Below are 18,736 nucleotides of genomic sequence, written 5' to 3'. Positions count from 1 at the left end.
AGTAATAATAATAATAAGCTTTATTTTATATAGCGCCTTTAAAGGTGGCTTCTCAAAGCGCTTTACAGGATGACAACAATAAATAAGAGGAATACACAAGATAAAACACAATTACAATATACAGAGGAGACGTGGATGGTGGTACTAAGAGAAGCAGAGGGGTGAAGAATGGAACCAGTTCAGTAAGGCTTTTCTGAAGAAGAGGATTTTGAGTCTGGATTTGAAGCAGTTTAGAGAAGGTGACTCTCTGATATCTGACCGTGATTGGCTGGTGTCCTGTCCAGGGGCTGTGTGTGTGTGTCCTGTGATGGACTGGTGTCCCGTCCAAGCCGAGCTTGTCGTTTTGCAATCTTTAATCCACTGATCTGAGTCTTTACAAAACACAAAATTAAGGTTATGAAAATAAGGTTACATGATAATAGATAATAATGTAATAGAAACTGAATAAAACCCAATATGAATAGAGCTGCTATGAGTCCATGGTGTATGCAATATATTATGTCCAAGTAGAGCAGTATGTTGAATACAATGAAAACTGTATGTCCATGTAGTCATTACGGGCGATTTGCTAAAGGAGCCGCAGGTTGGCTGTTTATAATAATAATAATAATAATAATTGCTTACACTTATATAGAGCTTTTCTGGACACTTCACTCAAAGTGCTTTACAGGTAATGGGGAATCCCACTACCAATGTGCAGCCCCCACCTGGATGATGCGACGGCAGCCATAGTATGCCAGAACACTCACCACACACCAGCTTTCAGTGGGGAGGAGAGCAGAGTGATGAAGCCAGTTCAGAGATGGGGATTATTAGGAGGCCATGATTGGTAAGGGCCAATGGGAAATTTGGCCAGGACACTGAGGTCACACCCCTACTCTTTTCGAGAAACGCCCTGGGATTGTTAATGATCACAGAGAGTCAGGACCTCGGTTTTACGTCTCATCTGAAGGACGGAACCTGTTTACAGTGTAGTCCCCATCACTATACTGGGGCATCAGGACCCACACAGACCGCAGGGTGAGCTCCCCCTGCTGGCCCCACTAACACCTCTTCCAGCAGCCACCTTAGTTATTACTGTCAACAAGGAAAGAATATTAGGAACATGAAAAGGCTGAATGTCTTAAATGCGTTTTTTTATACTGAAACAGAGGCGCGCACACGTCATTACAAATGCACACCCACACAGAGACAGCCGCAAGCACCCTGTGCAGAAATATGGCCTCCAATAGGAACAAAAAACTCCAGCCGGACAATTTGAGTGTTCAAACCATGAACCCAACACGCACTCATGCTGGCAGCCTGCGCAGAAAAGCAGAAAGAACCACAAGCCTTCTCTGTTGGGAGGGGGGACACACACTCCCTCTCTCACACTCCTGCTTTCCTTAAATAGCTCATTCTTCATCTCTGGTTCCTACATACAGTATAGCAGCACTCAGTCTGCTTTGAATAAGCCATAAATCCAAGATTTGTTTTATCTGTTCCTCTTGTCTAGGCCTAGAGCTGCTTTTCATAAAAGAGCCGTTTGTATAAATAGCTAGGGTTACAGCTGAAGACACCAGCTTCATCCCTCAGTGTGAAACAAGCGTTCTACATCAAGAGTGAGAGAAGAGGGCGAGGCCTTGCATTTTAATTCATTTTTCTTCTGAAGACCCAGCTTCTCAGAGACAGGCTCAGCCCCCCCACCTACACAGAAGACCCACACGGTTACAAACATAGGCCTGAACAGAGTTCCACACACACAAACACACACACACGCTCGCACGCAAATGAGCTTGATAAAGATAAGTCAGGATAAAAACACACAAGCCTTACCCGTTCACAAATGTGATGTGCACCCCCACCTCTCTCACACTCGGCAACTCCTGAGCTGATTTCTTTAAACGGCTTATCCTTCATCTCTGATTCCTACGATACAGTATCACAGGGCTCCGTCTGCGTTGAATACATCATAAATCAAAGATGCATTTGGGTTCCAGCTGAAGACACCAGCTTCTCCCCTCAGTGTGTAACACGCATTATACGTCGGGAGAGAGAGAAAATTCATTGATTTTTCTTCTGAAAAGCCAGCTTCTCAGAGGCAGATTAAGCCCCTCATGCATTGTAGAGAGACAGTTAGAACTGCACTCTCACAGAGTCGAACACACACACAGACACGTCCTCTTGTTTTAGCAAATACACAAACCCGACGGCCCTCCCAACGATCCAGACACACACACACACACACACACACACACACACAACATCAGCAGTCACTCTCGCATGCTGGACCCCCGCTCAGTCCTCACCTCCAGCTCCTGCGAACTGCTTAGAATAAACTACATTAAGAAAATGAGGTTGCGTTCCGGTAGCAGGCCTTCCTGGGCACCAGTGTGAGTTGCACACTCATTTGGAAAAGCCCTTCTGCATCATCGGGCGTTGCTGCTTCACAGTGCTGGACCTGGGGTGTGGGGTGCTGTCTGTGTGGAGTTTGCATGTTCTCTCCCTGGTTTCCTCCAGGCGCTCCAGTTTCCACCCCCAGTCCAGGGACAGGCTGCCACTTTCACTGGGTGGCGCACCGTCGCCGTGGCAACATGGTAGGTCGGAGCCGATTTCAGAGATCCTGTAACCAGCACCTGTCTGAGAAACTGTTCACTGCCCCGACAGACAGGGAAACCTGTTATCACTGGACTCAGTTCCTCCATCCTGGCAGTGTGGGACACTCTCTTCAGACTAAAGAGACTCAGTTCCTCCAGCCTGTCATTATGGGACACTCCCTTCAGACTAAAGAGACTCAGTTCCTCCAGCCTGTCAGTGTGGGACACTCTCTTCAGACTAAAGAGACTCGGTTCCTTCAGCCTGGCAGTGTGAAACACTGCCTTCAGACTAAAAGGACTCAGTTCCTTCAGCCTGTCGGTGTGGGACACTCTCTTCAGACTAAAGGGACTCAGTTCCATCAGACTAAAGAGACTCGGTTCCTTCAGCCTGGCAGTGTGAAACACTGCCTTCAGACTAAAGTGACTCAGTTCCTTCAGCCTGTCAGTGTGAAACACTGCCTTCAGACTAAAGAGACTCAGTTCCTCCAGCCTGTCAGTGTGGGACACTCCCTTCAGACTAAAGGGACTCGGTTCCTCCAGCCTGTCGGTGTAGGACATCTGGGCATGGGGAGGATACACAAACTCCACACAGACAACCGGTTGAACTTGGGGGGGGGGGGGCTTGGCGCTTCAAGGCAGCAGCGCTACCCACTGTTGCCCTGCTTTCCACTTGAGATGACGAATCTCCAGAGCAACCTGACTTGTTGCCACAACACGAGGCGTAGCCCCTGCCTAGCGGGTTAACCATTAACCCCCTTGTGATTTCGTTTTTCAGCTCCTGGGCTGTGGTCTCTATTCCTGTTCTTGTTCCTGGTCTGTTTGCTCATAAGGGGACCAAAGCTGCTCTTGTTTAGGGGCTCGGAGACGCTCTTCCACAATTCTGCCCCCTCCAGTCCCATCATCAGGTGAGTTGTGTGGCTCTCTTGGCGGTTTGTGTGGATCCTTCCTGGACAGCCTTTTAGGATTCATTTTTATGTTGTTGGATCAGTGCTATTGGTCTAGAAAGGGGTGCATTTTTCAGCTTTTCTCAAGACTGCAAAAAAAAACCCCAGCAAAAGTGCTAGCAGGAGGCAGAGGACTTATGGGATAGTGTTGTGGTTCTGTTTAAAGAAACCAGTAACATTCAGGGCAAAATTTCCTTTTGCTTCTTTGTTGCTAGTTTTTACTGTTTTGTTACTTTATTGCCATTATTAACTACATCATTCTTCCTGTTTTTCCTTGTGATGAGTCTGATATACAGAGCCCTGCAAAGGTATTTGACGCTTTTTAGAATCTATTTCCTTTGGGCCTCATGAGCACATTCAACGCTCAGTGGATTTTACAAGATGTGTGCAGTGCTCTTCACATTTCATTACTTGTAGCCACAAGCCTTTGAACCGGCAATTCATATTTAGGTAGTGTCCACAACCCACTCCACGCATTCAAAGTAAAAACCCCAAAAATAAATAGAGCATATGAAAGAAGCACATGATTCTAACTCTTTGTATTGGCATACCTCAGTTATGTGCACAAAATTATCTTCACAAGCCACACCATGAAAGTGGCCTCCCGTCTGTGTGCAATACTAGGGGTTCTCATGATTTCAGAATAAATTGTAGTAGTGAATTTCAAAGCAAAGATTCAATAATGAAAATGAAGGAGCTAGTTTTATAAAGCAGCAGATCAGGAGCAAGGTTTAAAACACCTCCAAGATGTTTGATATCCCTTGAAGCGCGGCGAAGTTGATCGTTAAGAAGTAAAAGGCCCGCCAGACAATATCTGTAGCCAGAAATCTGTGACTCGCACTCGATCCTCTCTTGTCTCCTGATATGTGAAAGATGTGATTAAGACAGCATTTTTCCCCCCACCTTAGAAATACTGCCCGCATTAGGCAGTTTTTATCAAGTGCCTGCTTCATGCATTTAGAACGTCAAGGCTTGTTATCCGCTGTTAGTGGATTTTGCATACGTGTCCTGCAAAGATCTCTTTTCGCAGCTAACCTTGATATTTCTCCCCAGTCAGAAGCGGGAGTGCTTTCTGTCGCTATCCCTCTCATCCGACCAAGAGCCAGACAGATGACCCGCTGTGCTTGTAACCCTGAATTCCTTTTGGCTTGTCATCTTGCCCAACGAAAATCCCAGCTAAATCCAGAAAATTAAGCACATCCACCCCAAAACCCTCACAGATACTCTGCCTCTCCACTCCCCAAAGCAATCATTTCTGGTTTCGGCCTGTTGCCTTATTCAGGCGTAACGATTCGCCTCTCCAGCCTTTTGTTTCCTCTTCCTGCCTCTGTTCCTGATCCCGTTGGGGGCGTATTGGTCTGGGCCTCTGTGGCGCACTTGGTTAGTGCTTTCGCCTGTTAGTTAAAAGATGGGTGTTTCAAGCCCACCAGGCGCCGTAGCTTGTAGTATAGCGCGCTGGTTTGTGGTCGATGAGAGCCTGGGTTCAATTCCACAGACTTTCAGGGCGTTGTATGGCCAGCAGCCACTGGAGCTCAGCAGGTGGGATCCTGGTCAGTACCTGGAGGGGAGACTCCTGGGAAAGCTGAGGCTGCTGCTGGGAGAGGTGTTAGTGGGGCCAGCAGGGGGTGCTCACCCGGCGGTCTGGGTGGGTCCTGATGCCCCAGTATAGTGACTGGGGACACTATACCGTAAACAGGTGCTGTCCTTCAGATGAGATGTAAAACCGAGGCCCTGACTCAGAGGGCTGTCTGTGTGGAGTTTGCATGTTCTCCCTTTGTTGGCCTGAGTTTCCTCCAGGTGGTCCAGTTTCCTCCCACAGTCCAGAGCCAGGCTGGTGGGGTTAATTGACTTCTGGGAAAACTGGGCTCTGGTGTGAGTCTGTTTGTAATGGACTGGTGTTAGTGGGGTCAGCAGGGTGCGCTCACCCTGCGGTCTGTGTGGGTCCTGATGCCCCAGTATAGTGACGGGGGACACTATACTGTAAAAAGGTGCCGTCCTTCGGATGAGACATAAAACCGAGGTCCTGACTGTCTGTACTCATTAACAATCCCAGGGCGTTTCTCGGAAAGAGTAGGGGTGTAACCCCTGTGTCAAACAACTGCTCATTGTTCTTGGCTTTGTGAGCAAGGTCCTGAGCACAGAGTGAAATCAATATGCAAACTGGCACTCCCACTGGCCCGTAAAGGGTGTCATGGAGTTCAAAAACCAACTGGTTAGATACACTTGTAGCCAAAAGCCTTTGAACCGGCAATTCATATTTAGGTAGTGTCCACAACCCACTCCACGCATTCAAAGTAAAAACCCCAAAAATAAATAGAGCATATGAAAGAAACACATGATTCTAACTCTTTGTATTGGCATACCTCAGTTATGTGCACAAAATTATCTTGACCGAGCAAACACCCGGCTCATGACTTTAAATACAGGAGGACAGAGCCAGAAGATAAGATAAGATAATTATAAGACGGGACTGCAGTTGAAAGAGCTGAAATCTGAAATCATTTGAAAGATTTGGGTGTCAAAAGCCCGACCATCATTCCTTCTCCAGCTCTTCTCAACTTCAGGGTTGGGTTGAATGTGCTGTGGAAGTCACGATGGATGTGTGGGCTCCGGTGTTCTCTCTCAGCCGATACAAGACCCATCTAGTCTCATCTCTAATGCAACATACACAGTTTTTGCCCCTTTCATCTTGTACACATTGCGTGCACTACATGTTACTACCTAACCAAAGGCGTTAAAGTAATCGCTGGGATCTGTTGATTTCCCCTGTATCAGGAGCTTTGTTAATACATGATAAAGCTGTCTTTGGTTTAAAGGGGGACTACAATGCTAGTTTTATGTTTCTGGCTTAGAGAGAATCAGCATCGAAAGTCTAGACCACAATAAAAGCAAAATTTACACAGTAACTTGTAAAACTTCCCGTTTACATCACAAAGCAGACTGAATCTCCAGGTCTGCGCAGCGCCGTGTTCTGCGATTCAGAACAAGGCAATTTCTAGACTCTCCATTCAGAGCTCTTCAGGTCACGGGGACAGCTCCAGACCCTCCCCCCCCCCCCCCCAGTGTGCAGCCCCATCTGGATGATGCTCCAGTCCGCCCCAGGCACACAGCAGCTCTCAGTGGAGAGGAGAGCAGAGGGATGAAGCCAGTTCAGAGAGGGGGTTATTAGGAGGCCATGATGGGTAAAGACCAGGTTCCGCGATTCAGAACGAAGGCCACAAAACTCCCGGTGAGGTGAAACCGTAAACACACAGGTCTGTGGATCCATCTCTTTTAATCCAGTAGAAATACTGCTCTGGACATCAAGATGGTTTTGCCCACAAATACTGCTTGTTAACCCTGCATGCAGATCACGTTGGGACATTTCTGTGTTATTCAAATTCCAGTGTAACACTTTCTTTTATCCGAACAGTAACTTGTTCCCCCCACAAATCAATGTTGCACAAGCCAGAAATCCTGCGGGGATATCGAAATCCGAATGCAAAACACCCAAACGCACTGGTTTTCTGGGGTCAGAGGTCAGCCGAGACGGAGCCCCCCCCCCCCGCTATTCAAGAGGAAGAGAGAATTATTAATTGCTTACACTTATATAGCGCTTTTCTGGACACTCCACTCAAAGCTCTTCACAGGTCATGGGGATCCCCTCCAACCCCACCAGTGTGCAGCCCCACCTGGATGATGCTCCAGCCCGCTCAGCACACAGCAGCTCTTAGTGGGGAGGAGAGCAGAGGAATGAAGCCAGTTCAGAGAGGGGGGTTATTAGGAGGCCATGATGGGTAAAGGACAGGGGGGGAATTTGGTCAGGACACCGGGGTAAAATCCCTACTCTTTTCCAGAAACACCCTGGGATTGTTAATGAGCACAGAGAGTCAGGACCTCAGTTTTACGTCTCATCCTTCACTATACTGGGGCATCAGGACCCACACAGACTGCAGGGAGAGCGCCCCCCGGCTGTCCCCACTAACCACTCTCCCAGCAGCAGCCTCAGCTTTCCCAGGAGTCTTCCCTCCAGGGACTGGCCAGGCTCTCACCTGCTGAGCTCAAGTCGGGGGCAGCCAGCTGGGGGAGCTACAGGGTGATATGGCTGCTGTCCATAAGGAAGGAGAGAGACTGCAGGCAGAGAGAGAGTCTCTTGAAGTCTCTTGTCTGTAGATCTTATGTTAATTGTGTATGTTTTGGCAACACTGACTTATTCATTGGTCATGCCAATAAGGCATCGTGAATTGAATCAAGTCTCTTGTAGCTGGCCAGGGGGCATAAGAGAGCAAGGAAGTTTGGGGTGCCCCCCCCTTATATACTGTAGGGAGAAGAGGGGGAGCAGAACAGGGGGTAACAGCACAGTCCGACACTTGAGGGGCAGTGGAATTCAACAGTAGATAATGAAGGAAGAAGACCGGCACCGTCAGTCAAAATTAATGTCAATAACATGTATGGGACCGCAAATCTGCGTTCAGGTAAAAATCCTGCTTCGTGTGAGCTAGATGTGACCACGCCCCACATTGACCCCTTGGGTCGAAACCTGAGCCTTTCTCGTTCTGTCACAAATGATCGGTAAGTAGTGGCTTCAAAAAGCTCTTGGACCATGGATGTGTGTCTCCCCCCTTTTTTTTCCCCCACCGTTTGCCGCAGGTAAAGCACCGTGCCAATGACATCATTGGCGACCCAGTTGCTGTGACGCCAATCCACCGCAAGGTCACTGGCTTGACATCACATTTCACGGTGCTGCCGGTGTACGGGGGGCCTGAATCCTTTGGAAGATACAGCTCACTCTGTCGGAGGCCCGCAGTACGAGGCCGCAGCAAATCGGCGTTCAGGTAGAAATTCTGCTTCGTGCGAGCCAGATGTGACCTCGCCCCATGTTGACCCCTTGAGTCGAAACCTGAGCCTTTCTCGTTCTGTCACAAATGATCGGAAAGGAGTGGCTTCAAAAAGCTCCTGGACCATGGATGTGTGTCTCCCCCTTTTTTTTCCCCCACCGTTGGCCGCAGGTAAAGCGCCATGCCAGGTAAAGACCCGGTTGCTGTGACGCCAGTCCATCACTGGCTTGACATCACACCCGAGCCACAGTGACATCACACCCGACATCTCTACCCTCCTTTAGTCATAGTCTTTTTTTTTTAATTTTCTGTTTCTTTGTGCAGGAGAAATGGCCACCACCACCTCCAAGTATTTGCAGTGTGCCCTGGCAGGATTTGTCCTGGGGGTAATAGTGACATTCGGGTACGTACAGCCCAGAGTTTTCTTTATAGCTTGGCCGGGGTTGATGCGGCCAGATTGAGAAAACTGTCTATTTTGTCAAAAGAATTTCAAAGAATACTCATGCTTTGGCGGTATTAACAGATCACCACTTTACATTTCACTTCGTATTTATGGGCTTACAGACAGTACATCCATGCATTTTTCTAGCTGCTTCTTTCAATTCTCGGTCGTTGGGGAGCTGCAGTCTGTACCAGCAGGGTTCACCCTGGACAGGACACCAGTCTATTACAACACGCACGCACGCATGCACGCACGCACGCACCGATATTGACTCACACATTACTCCAATTGACCTACCAGCATGTCCAGGAACTCGGGGAGGAAGCTGGAGCAGCCCATGGTAATCCATGCAGACACGGGGAGAACATGCAACCCAGAGCCCCCAGTGATTTAAGGTTGCAATGCTAGCAACTGCACCACTGAATCATATATTTTTTTACCTGCTTGCGCAACCCAAAAGTTACAGTTTTGCAATGCGTTGACAAATAACAAATAATAGGCTAAGACAAATAACTTAGTTATTTACAGTGTTAGTTACAGTGTTGCCAGAATGTTGCCTTTGCATGGCTGTTTTTCTCCTGTATTTCAGCTCTCCATTTGTGCTCAGATCCCCACCCCCCTGAGGGGGTGTTTGTAACCTTGAGTTACTCAAATGATAACGCCCGGTGGTTTATGGTTGTGTGGGTGGTGTGTTGCAGTGTCAGTGAGAGAGCCGTGGGTGGGACTATTGGTGTGCTGGTTGTTCTTTCTTGCCTAAGGCATAGACAATCCATTCACCTCTTGGTCATCCTGAGTGGCGTTTCTTTGAGCAAAATATTCCTCCTGTCCTGACTGGAGGGAGCTCACCCAGCTGTGTCTGGAGAGAAGCCAGGGTATCGGCTTCAACCACGCAGCTGGGCAGCTTGTTCCCCCCTCCCACCCCCCTCTGTGTACAGAAGAGCCTCCTGTCCTGACTGGAGGACCTCACCCAGCTGTGTCTGGAGAAAAGCCAGGGTATCGGCTTCAACCACGTGGCTGGGCAGCTTGTTCCACACCTTCACCACCCTTTGTGTAAAGAAGTGTCTCGTGTTCTCGGTCCCCAAGTGCTCTTCATTGCAATTTGCACTTTTGTCCCCTGCTCAGTGTTTCACTTTTCATTTTAAAGAAGTTGTCTGTGTTTTCTCTCTCAATGAATTTGGAGAAATGAGATTAGAGTTGCCTCTTATGAGTTGGCTGACTGAAGTGCTTCCCTGGAATGTTGCTTGAAGTGCTTTGCCTTCCAATCCTCATTCTTTCAGACACATTAACACAAAATGTGTCTGAAAGTGATAAGATAAGGATAATAGAACAATTAATAATGATTATGTAGTGCCATAGTAAGCATAAAAATCCCTAAAGGCATTCTTTTGTAATCCATTCTGCATGAGCTGCCTCACTAAACAAATGGGTGATGAATCAAAATCAAGACTGAAAGCGTTCAAACGTTTTGTTTTGCATACACTGAATTATTCAGATTCTTGCACGTGGTCACGTGAAATGGGATTAAGCCAAAATGCATCACACTCAAGCTGTGCTTTCCAATAGACTAAAGAATAGGGAAGGAAAGACCTCTAGACCTCATGAGACAAAGTCCTAGTGATTGGGTACATAAAGAAATTCAAATGATCAGAATGGCCTGAACAAGGGTGAAGCATGATGGGAATCTGTGTGGCGTGACATAGGATGGAAATTGGCAATGGTTGTTCAGCTCCTTCTTGGCTTTCTTTCCCTGTGTTTTGTAGTTCTGAGAAGAAGTTAGCTGCTCGTTGTGAAGATATGTGTGTTATCCTCTGAGTGCGTCTGTGTTTGTAGGGTTGAGTCAATAGTGCTGGGAAGGTCATGGTGAAGACGAGAGCTGAAGTGAGTTTTATATCCAGCAGGGCTGAGCTAAGTCAGTCCCGATGGCTTTATAAAGGTTGTTTTATTGACCCACCTGGCCCCAGTTATCCCTTTGAAGAGGAGCGGGCAACGCTGTTTTTATAGTTTGGGGTTAGAAATATTCAGCGTGGATGAGGGATGAGTGCATTTCAAATTGAAAAAAAAACATCTGCACAGTAACTTGGAAAAGCTCCAATTCACATAATAAAATAGATCACATTTCCAGGTCTGCCCAGCACCATGTTCTGTGATTCAGAACGAGGCAACAAAATGTCCGGTGAGGTGAAGCGGCCCTGTGACACTGTAAACAAGCAGGCTTGTGGATCTGTCTCTTTTTGATCCAGTACAAATACTCCTTTCGACTTCCAGTCGGTTTTGCCCACAAATACTGCGTATTTGTTAACTTTGCATGCAGATCACGTTGGAACATTTCTGTGGTGTAATGTCTGCTGCACAACCTGGACTTATTCCTCCGTACCTCACATTGCCTTAATCATCACAGGCACTAGTGAGCAGGAAGGGCTGCATCACATCACTCTTCGGGGGAACTCGAAGGCGAGTTTGCGACACCCCCATCTTTCCCGAACACACTGCTGTGTACAGTACAGTATGACTTCATGATCCAAGGATGTACACTGACATTGCCACGTTCAGTTAAGAGCCTGTTTGTACAGGCAAATCCTCAGAGCGTTGAATGGGAACTTGAACAGAAAGGCACTTTGCATGATTTGGATTATCTTCATGAGTGTGACCACGTGCTGCTGCGTACAGTATGAGGTCTTCCTCCACGTGATATAGCAGGAGATACAGGAACAGGAGTTATAAGGTTTAGAAAACATGATGTTAAAGGGTTCATCCCCACATTTGTAATGAATATCTGATATTGTTTCATCCACAGATATTTAGGCACTAAACCTCCAGCGATTCTGAGTCGTATTGCATGGTAAGTATACTTCAGCGATGCTCCTATCAAGACCTTTTAAGATTCATGACATATATGTCTAGGTCATTCGAGAGTCATGGAAGAGCCAGAGCCTATCCCAGCAAGCAACAGGCACAAGGTAGGATCCACCCTAGAAGGCCGCCAGTCTATTGCAGAGCACACATTAACACACACACACGCAAACATGCGCACACACACTCGCACCAGGACCTCTTCTCCCAGAAGCCAGATGGCCTACTGCTATGTCTTTGGGCAGTGGGAGGAAAGCCTACGAAATGTAGGGAGAACATGCAAACTCCACGCAAACAGTGCTTCAGGAACTGAACTCAAAGCCTCAGCCCTCCGAAGCAGTGCCAGCATGCTGCCCAGGTTTAGATACAAATCTTTGGAATTATGTTGAATACTTTTGCATAAAAAAACTTACTTCCCAGCACCTGATCTGCTCCACACATGGTTGTACTTCAAAGCCTGGGAGAATTTAAAAAGAAAGCCTTTTAAACTCCTTTTATTAAGGGCTTCTCAATAATAACAGCTCTTCTCCGTTCTATTTTTCTTAGTGCCCCTCCCAAATACAGTAGGAAATACTGGAACAACATTCCAGGGATTAATGTCAGTCCAGAGGGGTAGGTATTGTCTTTCATCCATTTGAGAAACATTTCCAGTGAGTTTGTGGTAAAAGTCAAGTCATCTTTAAATCATAAAAGAATCCTTAATAAATCAGTTCAACCCCACGTTATCTTGTGAACTAACTTGTTAGAATGATTTGACTTGGAAGCACCAAATGAAAACACACACATGAAAATGCATTAGCAAGTTCAGTTTGAACTGTTTAAAACCTCAGAAATGGGATTTCAGGCCCAGCAAACTTTGACTTGGAAAGGATACACAGAACAGGCCTGGCAAGGGTCTTGAATTGAAGGGACCCCCTTGGACATCTAGCCAGAAACACCGGATAAAAATATCCAGAACAAAAACGGGGGGAAAAACATTTTTCAAAAGTCAGTTTTGCAAGTTGTGGCACACCTAGGATATAATTTTATCTTTCCAGGTCTTCTCTTGTGTGTTTGCTGCCTTAGATGAAAAAATAACCGAGATTATTGAACAAATCTAAAGAATTCTGTGTGTGATTTTTTTTTTAATGAAGACTGGTCTTGGAAGGATTTTCTCTGCCTTCCAAATATGTGAAATAAATATTTCTACTTGTTATATCAGCCTTCTCCTTAGCCAGTTGAAAAAAACTTTTATTGTGTGCTTCTTTAGCATGTAAAGTTAGTTTTTACTCTGGAAATGTGCTTTTTTTTCCAAGGGATGTTGAAAATAACATTGGTGTTATGTTTTGATTTTGATTTATAATACGCCCACGGTGCAGTTTCTGTCTGAAGCGCTGTTGTCAATATTATGCAATTGATTTGTTTCTTGCAAACAAGTTGTGCTGTTGTGAAAACAAACTTTATGGTTGTATTTCGAAGATATTGGAGAACATTTGCATTTTCAGTACTTGGAGAAACATTTAAAAATAGTTTGCTTATGGAAATGAAAAGTGAACTGTTAACTGTAGTTTATGCGTTGGTCCGGATGGGGACAAAATGGTTGTATAGTCTCTCCCTTAATGCTATAAGAGTACAGATTTTGACAATGTCTTACGTAAAACGCTTGTCTTAAGATTTATCCCTTTTTAATCCAGTCGGGAAGTAGGTGAACATATCTTGAAGTACCTCTCTACGACAATGATTCTGTTTGTTATCTCTGGAGCTGTCTTATACCTTACTTCAGAATAACCCAAGTCCTCGCATCCCCGCACTGGCTTCCAGTCAATAATGAATTTCAAGTGATGTCTGCTCTAAAGTTTTGTATCGTATTCTTTCCATCAGTTGCATTCCATCCCCTGATTTGAATAGCGTTCCATAGTGGTCTTTGGGTAATGGGCACGTAATGTCTTAAGTGAATCAGTTATTGATATCATGGGCCTTAGTTACTGTGTAGCTTGCCGATCTTTAATCACCAGGGTGGAATGTAGTCTGTGTGGGCTCTCCATGCTACCAGTTAAGGGGGATATGCCAGAGCTCCAGTACTTATAATCACTGGCCTGGACCCAAATGTCTACTAGATGTACTGTAAGAGCACAGCCCAGTTTGGACCACATTTCCCAGTAATCTGTAGGTTAAGGAAGTGCTGCCCTTAGTCATCTGACCAGTTTTGGGAAGACAATTGGCAAGGGGACTAAAACCAGGTTAAAAAAAAAAAGCAGCAGCTCCTTCATCCCCTGGAGGATTCTGGGGAATGTAGTCCAGACATCTTATTGCACGAATGGAATTATCCCCAAAATAAAATACATATAGCAGTTTACTTACTATATCACTCACACTAAAGACGACAAATACACATTTCTTGTTTGTAAAGAGGAAATGTTTTGGACATCGATGTCCCAATAATTGTGTGGACTGTATATCTGACAACCGTATGACTGTCAATTTCTGTTGCTGGAGATCTTTCAAAGTAAGACACGACATTATTGACCCCCAAAGAGAAAATTGAGGCGTTACAGCAGCCCAGCCCAAGAAAAGCAAGGATCAGACTAAGCTAAAATCAGAATAACCACAGCATTAGAATAATTAAATAAGTACGTAGAATTCAAAATAAAATAAAGTTGACAAAATTGGTGTGTGCAAAATATGTTTATAGACACTGTAAAGCAATAAAAGATGTGCAAAATGTCCAGAAACATTATGTATAAAATGTATAAATTATGTATATTGAAGCAGTGTCACAAAGCGCATGAGTGTAACATGCTGTCCATAGATGAGCAAATGAAGGGCTAACAGTCCTAGCCTAGGGCAGCGTTATACACCCTGACAGCCGCCGGGAGGAAAGACCTGCAGAAACGTTCCCCTGAACGCTGTAGCTGGAGCAGTGCTCCGCTCCCTAATAACAGTCCCATGAAGCGGATGAGAGGTGTTGTTAGCGAGACAGATTTACCTCCCTGATGTCCTAACAGTGTCACAGAGCAAGACTGGACAAGCGTTTTGTGCTGGATCAAGGAGAAGTAACATGCCCTGCCTGTCACTACAACAGCACGACTTAAATGTGTGATGAATGCCATCCCAGCTCACACAGATTTAACGATGCCCAGCTCCATCTGTTGGTCAGTAATAATAATAATAATTGCTTACACTTATATAGTGCTTTTCTGGACACTCCACTCAAAGCGCTTTACAGGTAATGGGGAATCCCACAACCACCACCAATGTGCAACATCCACCTGGATGATTCTCCAGTCTGCTCAGCACACAGCAGCTCTCAGTGGGGAGGAGAGCAGAGTAATGTAGCCAATTCATAGAGAGGGATTATTAGGAGGCCATGATTGGTAAGGGCCAATGGGTTATTTGGCCAGGACACCGGGGTTACACCGCTACTCTTCTCGAGAAACGCCCTGGGATTGTTAATGACCACAGAGTCAGGACCTCGGTTTTACGTCTCATCCGAAGGATGGCGCCTGTTTTCAGTATAGTGTCCCCATCACTTTACTGGGGCATTAGGACCCACATGGACTGCAGGGTGAGCACCCCCTGCTGGCCCCACTAACACCTCTTCCAGCAGCAACCTTAGTTTTTCCCAGGAGGTCTCCCATCCCATCTGTGTCATAACACCGTCACCTCCTGGTTTTCAATCCCTGAGATCATAAGTGAAAATGAGGCGCCAGCTGGAACTGGGGTCTCCAGATCTCTGATCGCCTCTCGCTCGTGTCCCAGGATGAGAGACATGCTGACCGTCACCCCCTGGCTGGCTCCTATCGTCTGGGATGGGACCTTTGACCCCTTGATCATCGACAGCATTAACAAGCCCCTCAATCTCACAATAGCAACCACTGTCTTCGCGGTCGGCAAGTAAGACGTGTTGATCACAAAGAGTACTTAACAGAAATATGTCTTCTGTATCCGTGACTTCTTTTAGAATGTGCTCTCCTACACTCTGGGAGGAGGCACTGTTCCAGATCCCCTGTATCAAGACTAAGAGAACATTTACTTTCTTTCTAACTAAAAGCGTTCTATTGTTGAACACTAAAACAAAAAGAGGCTGGCCTCTTATTACTACTGTCATTTTTAGACTCTTCACAAGCTAATTGTTTGATTCAAATCTAATGCTAGCAGCCATATCGCTCTGCAGCTCACAACTGGCAACCCCACTGGAGCTCAGCAGGTGAGAGCCTGGAGAAGAGACTCCTGGGAAAGCTGAGGCTGCTGCTGGGAGAGGTGTTAGTGGGGTCCGCAGGGGGCGCTCACACTGCTGTCCATGTGGGTCCTCATGCCCCAGTATAGTGACGGGGGACACTATACAGTAAAAAGGCACCATCCTTCTGATGAGACGTAAAATTGAGGTCCTGACTCTGTGGTCATTAACAATCCCAGGGCGTTTCTCGAAAAGAGTAGCAGTGTAACCCCGGTGTCCTGGCCAAATTTCCCATTGGCCTTTAGCAATCATGGCTTCCTAATAATCCACATCAGTGAATTGGCTTCATCACTCTGCTCTCCTCCCTACTGAGAGCTGGTGTGTGGTGAGCTTTCTGGCGCACTATGGCTGCCGTTGCATCATCCAGGTGGGGGCTGCACATTGGTGGTGGTACTGGGATTCCCCATTACCTGTGAAGAGTTAGGGAGTGTCCAGAAAAGTGCTATTTAAGTGTAAGCAATTATTATTATTATTATTATTATTATTATTAATGGTACTGAAGTTCTGATTGAGCGGTGCCATTGAATGTTTTGTATTATGGTATTGCATTGTTGTTGTACCGCATTATTATTGTCGAAAATGTTACGTGTTCATGAGCTTTTTATGTGCAAGACAAGTTCACTCAAGGGCAAGAGAGGTCGATGCAATTCACTTCTGGATTCCTTAACCACTGACTGAGGGGTAAACCATTTTAGTAAAACACAAATTCAGGCTGGCACATTTAACTGGCTCTGGGGGGGGGGCTAAACTCTTGATGTTGATTTTTGAATATATTTCACTTCGTATAGGCAAGCTCTCAAAAATGCCTGGAAAAAGGAGTCGGCAGGAAAAATCTCTAGCAGGGCTGAAATTTAGGATCCGCTATTGAAAAGGCCCTGGAAAGGGAAAATATCTCTTCCGAGGGGTAGAGAAAAAAGAGTGGGGTTTCCAGGCAAGCAGTGGGAATATGGCAGGGTGCACCCTGGATGGGACGCCAGTCCATCTCATGGCAAATGCATAGACAGACGCGCGCACACACACACTCAAAGCAGGGACAATTTTCCCCAGACACCAATTTACCCACCACCACGTCTTTGGACTGTTGGAGGAAGCCGGAGCACCCAGAGGAAACCCACTCTAACCCAGGGTGAGATCATGCGAAATAGCACCCCAGGGCCCCCATCACCGCGAGGAAGCAAAGACTAACCACCACGTCCCCTCTGTTCCCGAACCATCCTCCCTCTTTTCCCAGGTACATGCGCTTCCTGAAGGGGTTCCTCAAGTCGGCGGAGAAGCACTACCTGGTGGGGTTCCGGGTGCACTACTACGTCTTCACTGACCAGCCGGGCGAGGTGCCGAAGGTGTCCCTGGCCCCCGGGAGGAACCTCACCGCCATCCGGGTGCCCAAGTTCGACCGCTGGCAGGAGATCTCCCTGAGGAGGATGGAGATCATCCGGAAGACCATCGAGGAGCAGATCCGGGGGGAGCCCATTATATTTACATGGACATGCACTTCCAGAACCACCTGGTTCTATTACAGTCACCGGGACCAGTTCCCCTATGAGCGCCGGCCGGCCCCCACCGCCTACGTCCCCTTCAACCGAGGCGACTTCTACTTCCAGGTGGCCGTGTTCGGGGGGCTCATCGACGACGTGTACTGGCTGGTCAAGACCTGCCAGGAGAACCTGCTGGTGGACAAGAGGAACAACATCGAGGCGGCCTGGCAGGAGGAGAGCCACCTGAACAAGTACCTGATATGCAACAAGCCCACCAAGCTGCTTTCTTCCAAGTACATCTGGGACGACCAGAAGCAGCGTGTGAACGAGGTCAGGGTCATCCGCTTCTCCACTGTCCGGAAGAACCTCGCCGAAGTCCGGGATAACTAGACAGCTGCGGTGGATCCTCCCGGATGTGCATTTGAGCCAGCAGTACTGACCGAAAGTGAGGCATGATGGGCTCATCCTTTCACAGGTTATGAGGCGTTTTCCCGGAGACGATTTGTCACGTTAGCGGTTCGGACGGGTTTAGAAAACCGTCCACGTCCAAGCGATTCGTCCAGAGGCGGCTTTGCGTCTTGGGTTTGAATCTGTTTATGGGAGCATACCACAGTGGCTTAACCAACCTCTGACATCCCCCCTATCAACTGTCAACAGCAGCCGGTTCAACCTTACAGGAACACACACACATTTTAATCTCATTCCATCCCTTCGTTTTCCGACCCCTTTATCTGATTCAGGGTTGCAAAACCAGGGATGCCTCCTGGAATGGACCCGCTTTCTGTGTGAGGAGAGACGTGTGGGCCACGTAATTTGTCACTGTATTTTGTCATACAGTTCAAGAGCTTTCAAAATAAAAACTCCCTATTTGCAATATAACACAAGGTCCTGGTGACAGTTTCTGTTCATGTGATCTGCAGTGATCTGCTGCATATTTGCAAGATGCTGATATAGGCTGCACGTGCACTCTTAAAACAAAGGGGAGCTGCACGGCTATTTTTATAGGTTAGAGAGAATCGCCATTGATGAGCGCATTTCAAACCACAATAAAAGTAAAACATACATAGTAACTTGTAAAAGCTCCAATTTGCATCACAAAATAGATTCAGTGAGGAAACAAGACTTGGGCTGAGGTGAAGCGGCCTTTATTACACTGTAAACAAGCAGGCTTGCGGATACGTGTCTTTTGATCTAACAGAAATATTGCTGTCAACCTCCAGGCTGTTGTGCCGATACATGGAGCTGACTTGTTAACTCTGCCTGCAGGTCGTGTTTTCTGCAGTGAAATGTCTTCTGCACCACCTGCACTTGTTCACTCGTCCATCGCATTACATCAGTCATCACAGTGATCTCGTGAGCAGGAAGGGCTACATCACAACATGCTTTTTGTGGGAACTCTTGCCCTCGCCTGTGGAG

At 46.8% G+C, this 18,736-nt stretch overlaps 1 protein-coding gene across 1 annotated transcript; it reads left to right on the top strand.

Moving 5' to 3' along the window:
- Positions 1–8,518: 8,518 nt before the first annotated feature.
- Positions 8,519–17,710, top strand: LOC148825465 (globoside alpha-1,3-N-acetylgalactosaminyltransferase 1-like). The gene is made up of 4 exons (XM_088926316.1): positions 8,519–8,525; positions 8,662–8,740; positions 15,368–15,502; positions 17,077–17,710. The coding sequence occupies exons 1-4, from the start codon at positions 8,519–8,521 to the stop codon at positions 17,708–17,710; spliced, it is 855 nt and encodes a 284-aa protein (XP_088782442.1).
- Positions 17,711–18,736: the final 1,026 nt, after the last annotated feature.

This window comes from Atractosteus spatula, chromosome 10 (genome assembly GCF_055471065.1).
Source record: "Atractosteus spatula isolate fAtrSpa1 chromosome 10, fAtrSpa1.hap1, whole genome shotgun sequence".
NCBI classification, from domain to species: domain Eukaryota; kingdom Metazoa; phylum Chordata; class Actinopteri; order Semionotiformes; family Lepisosteidae; genus Atractosteus; species Atractosteus spatula.
This window is presented reverse-complemented; position numbering and strand designations above follow the sequence as displayed.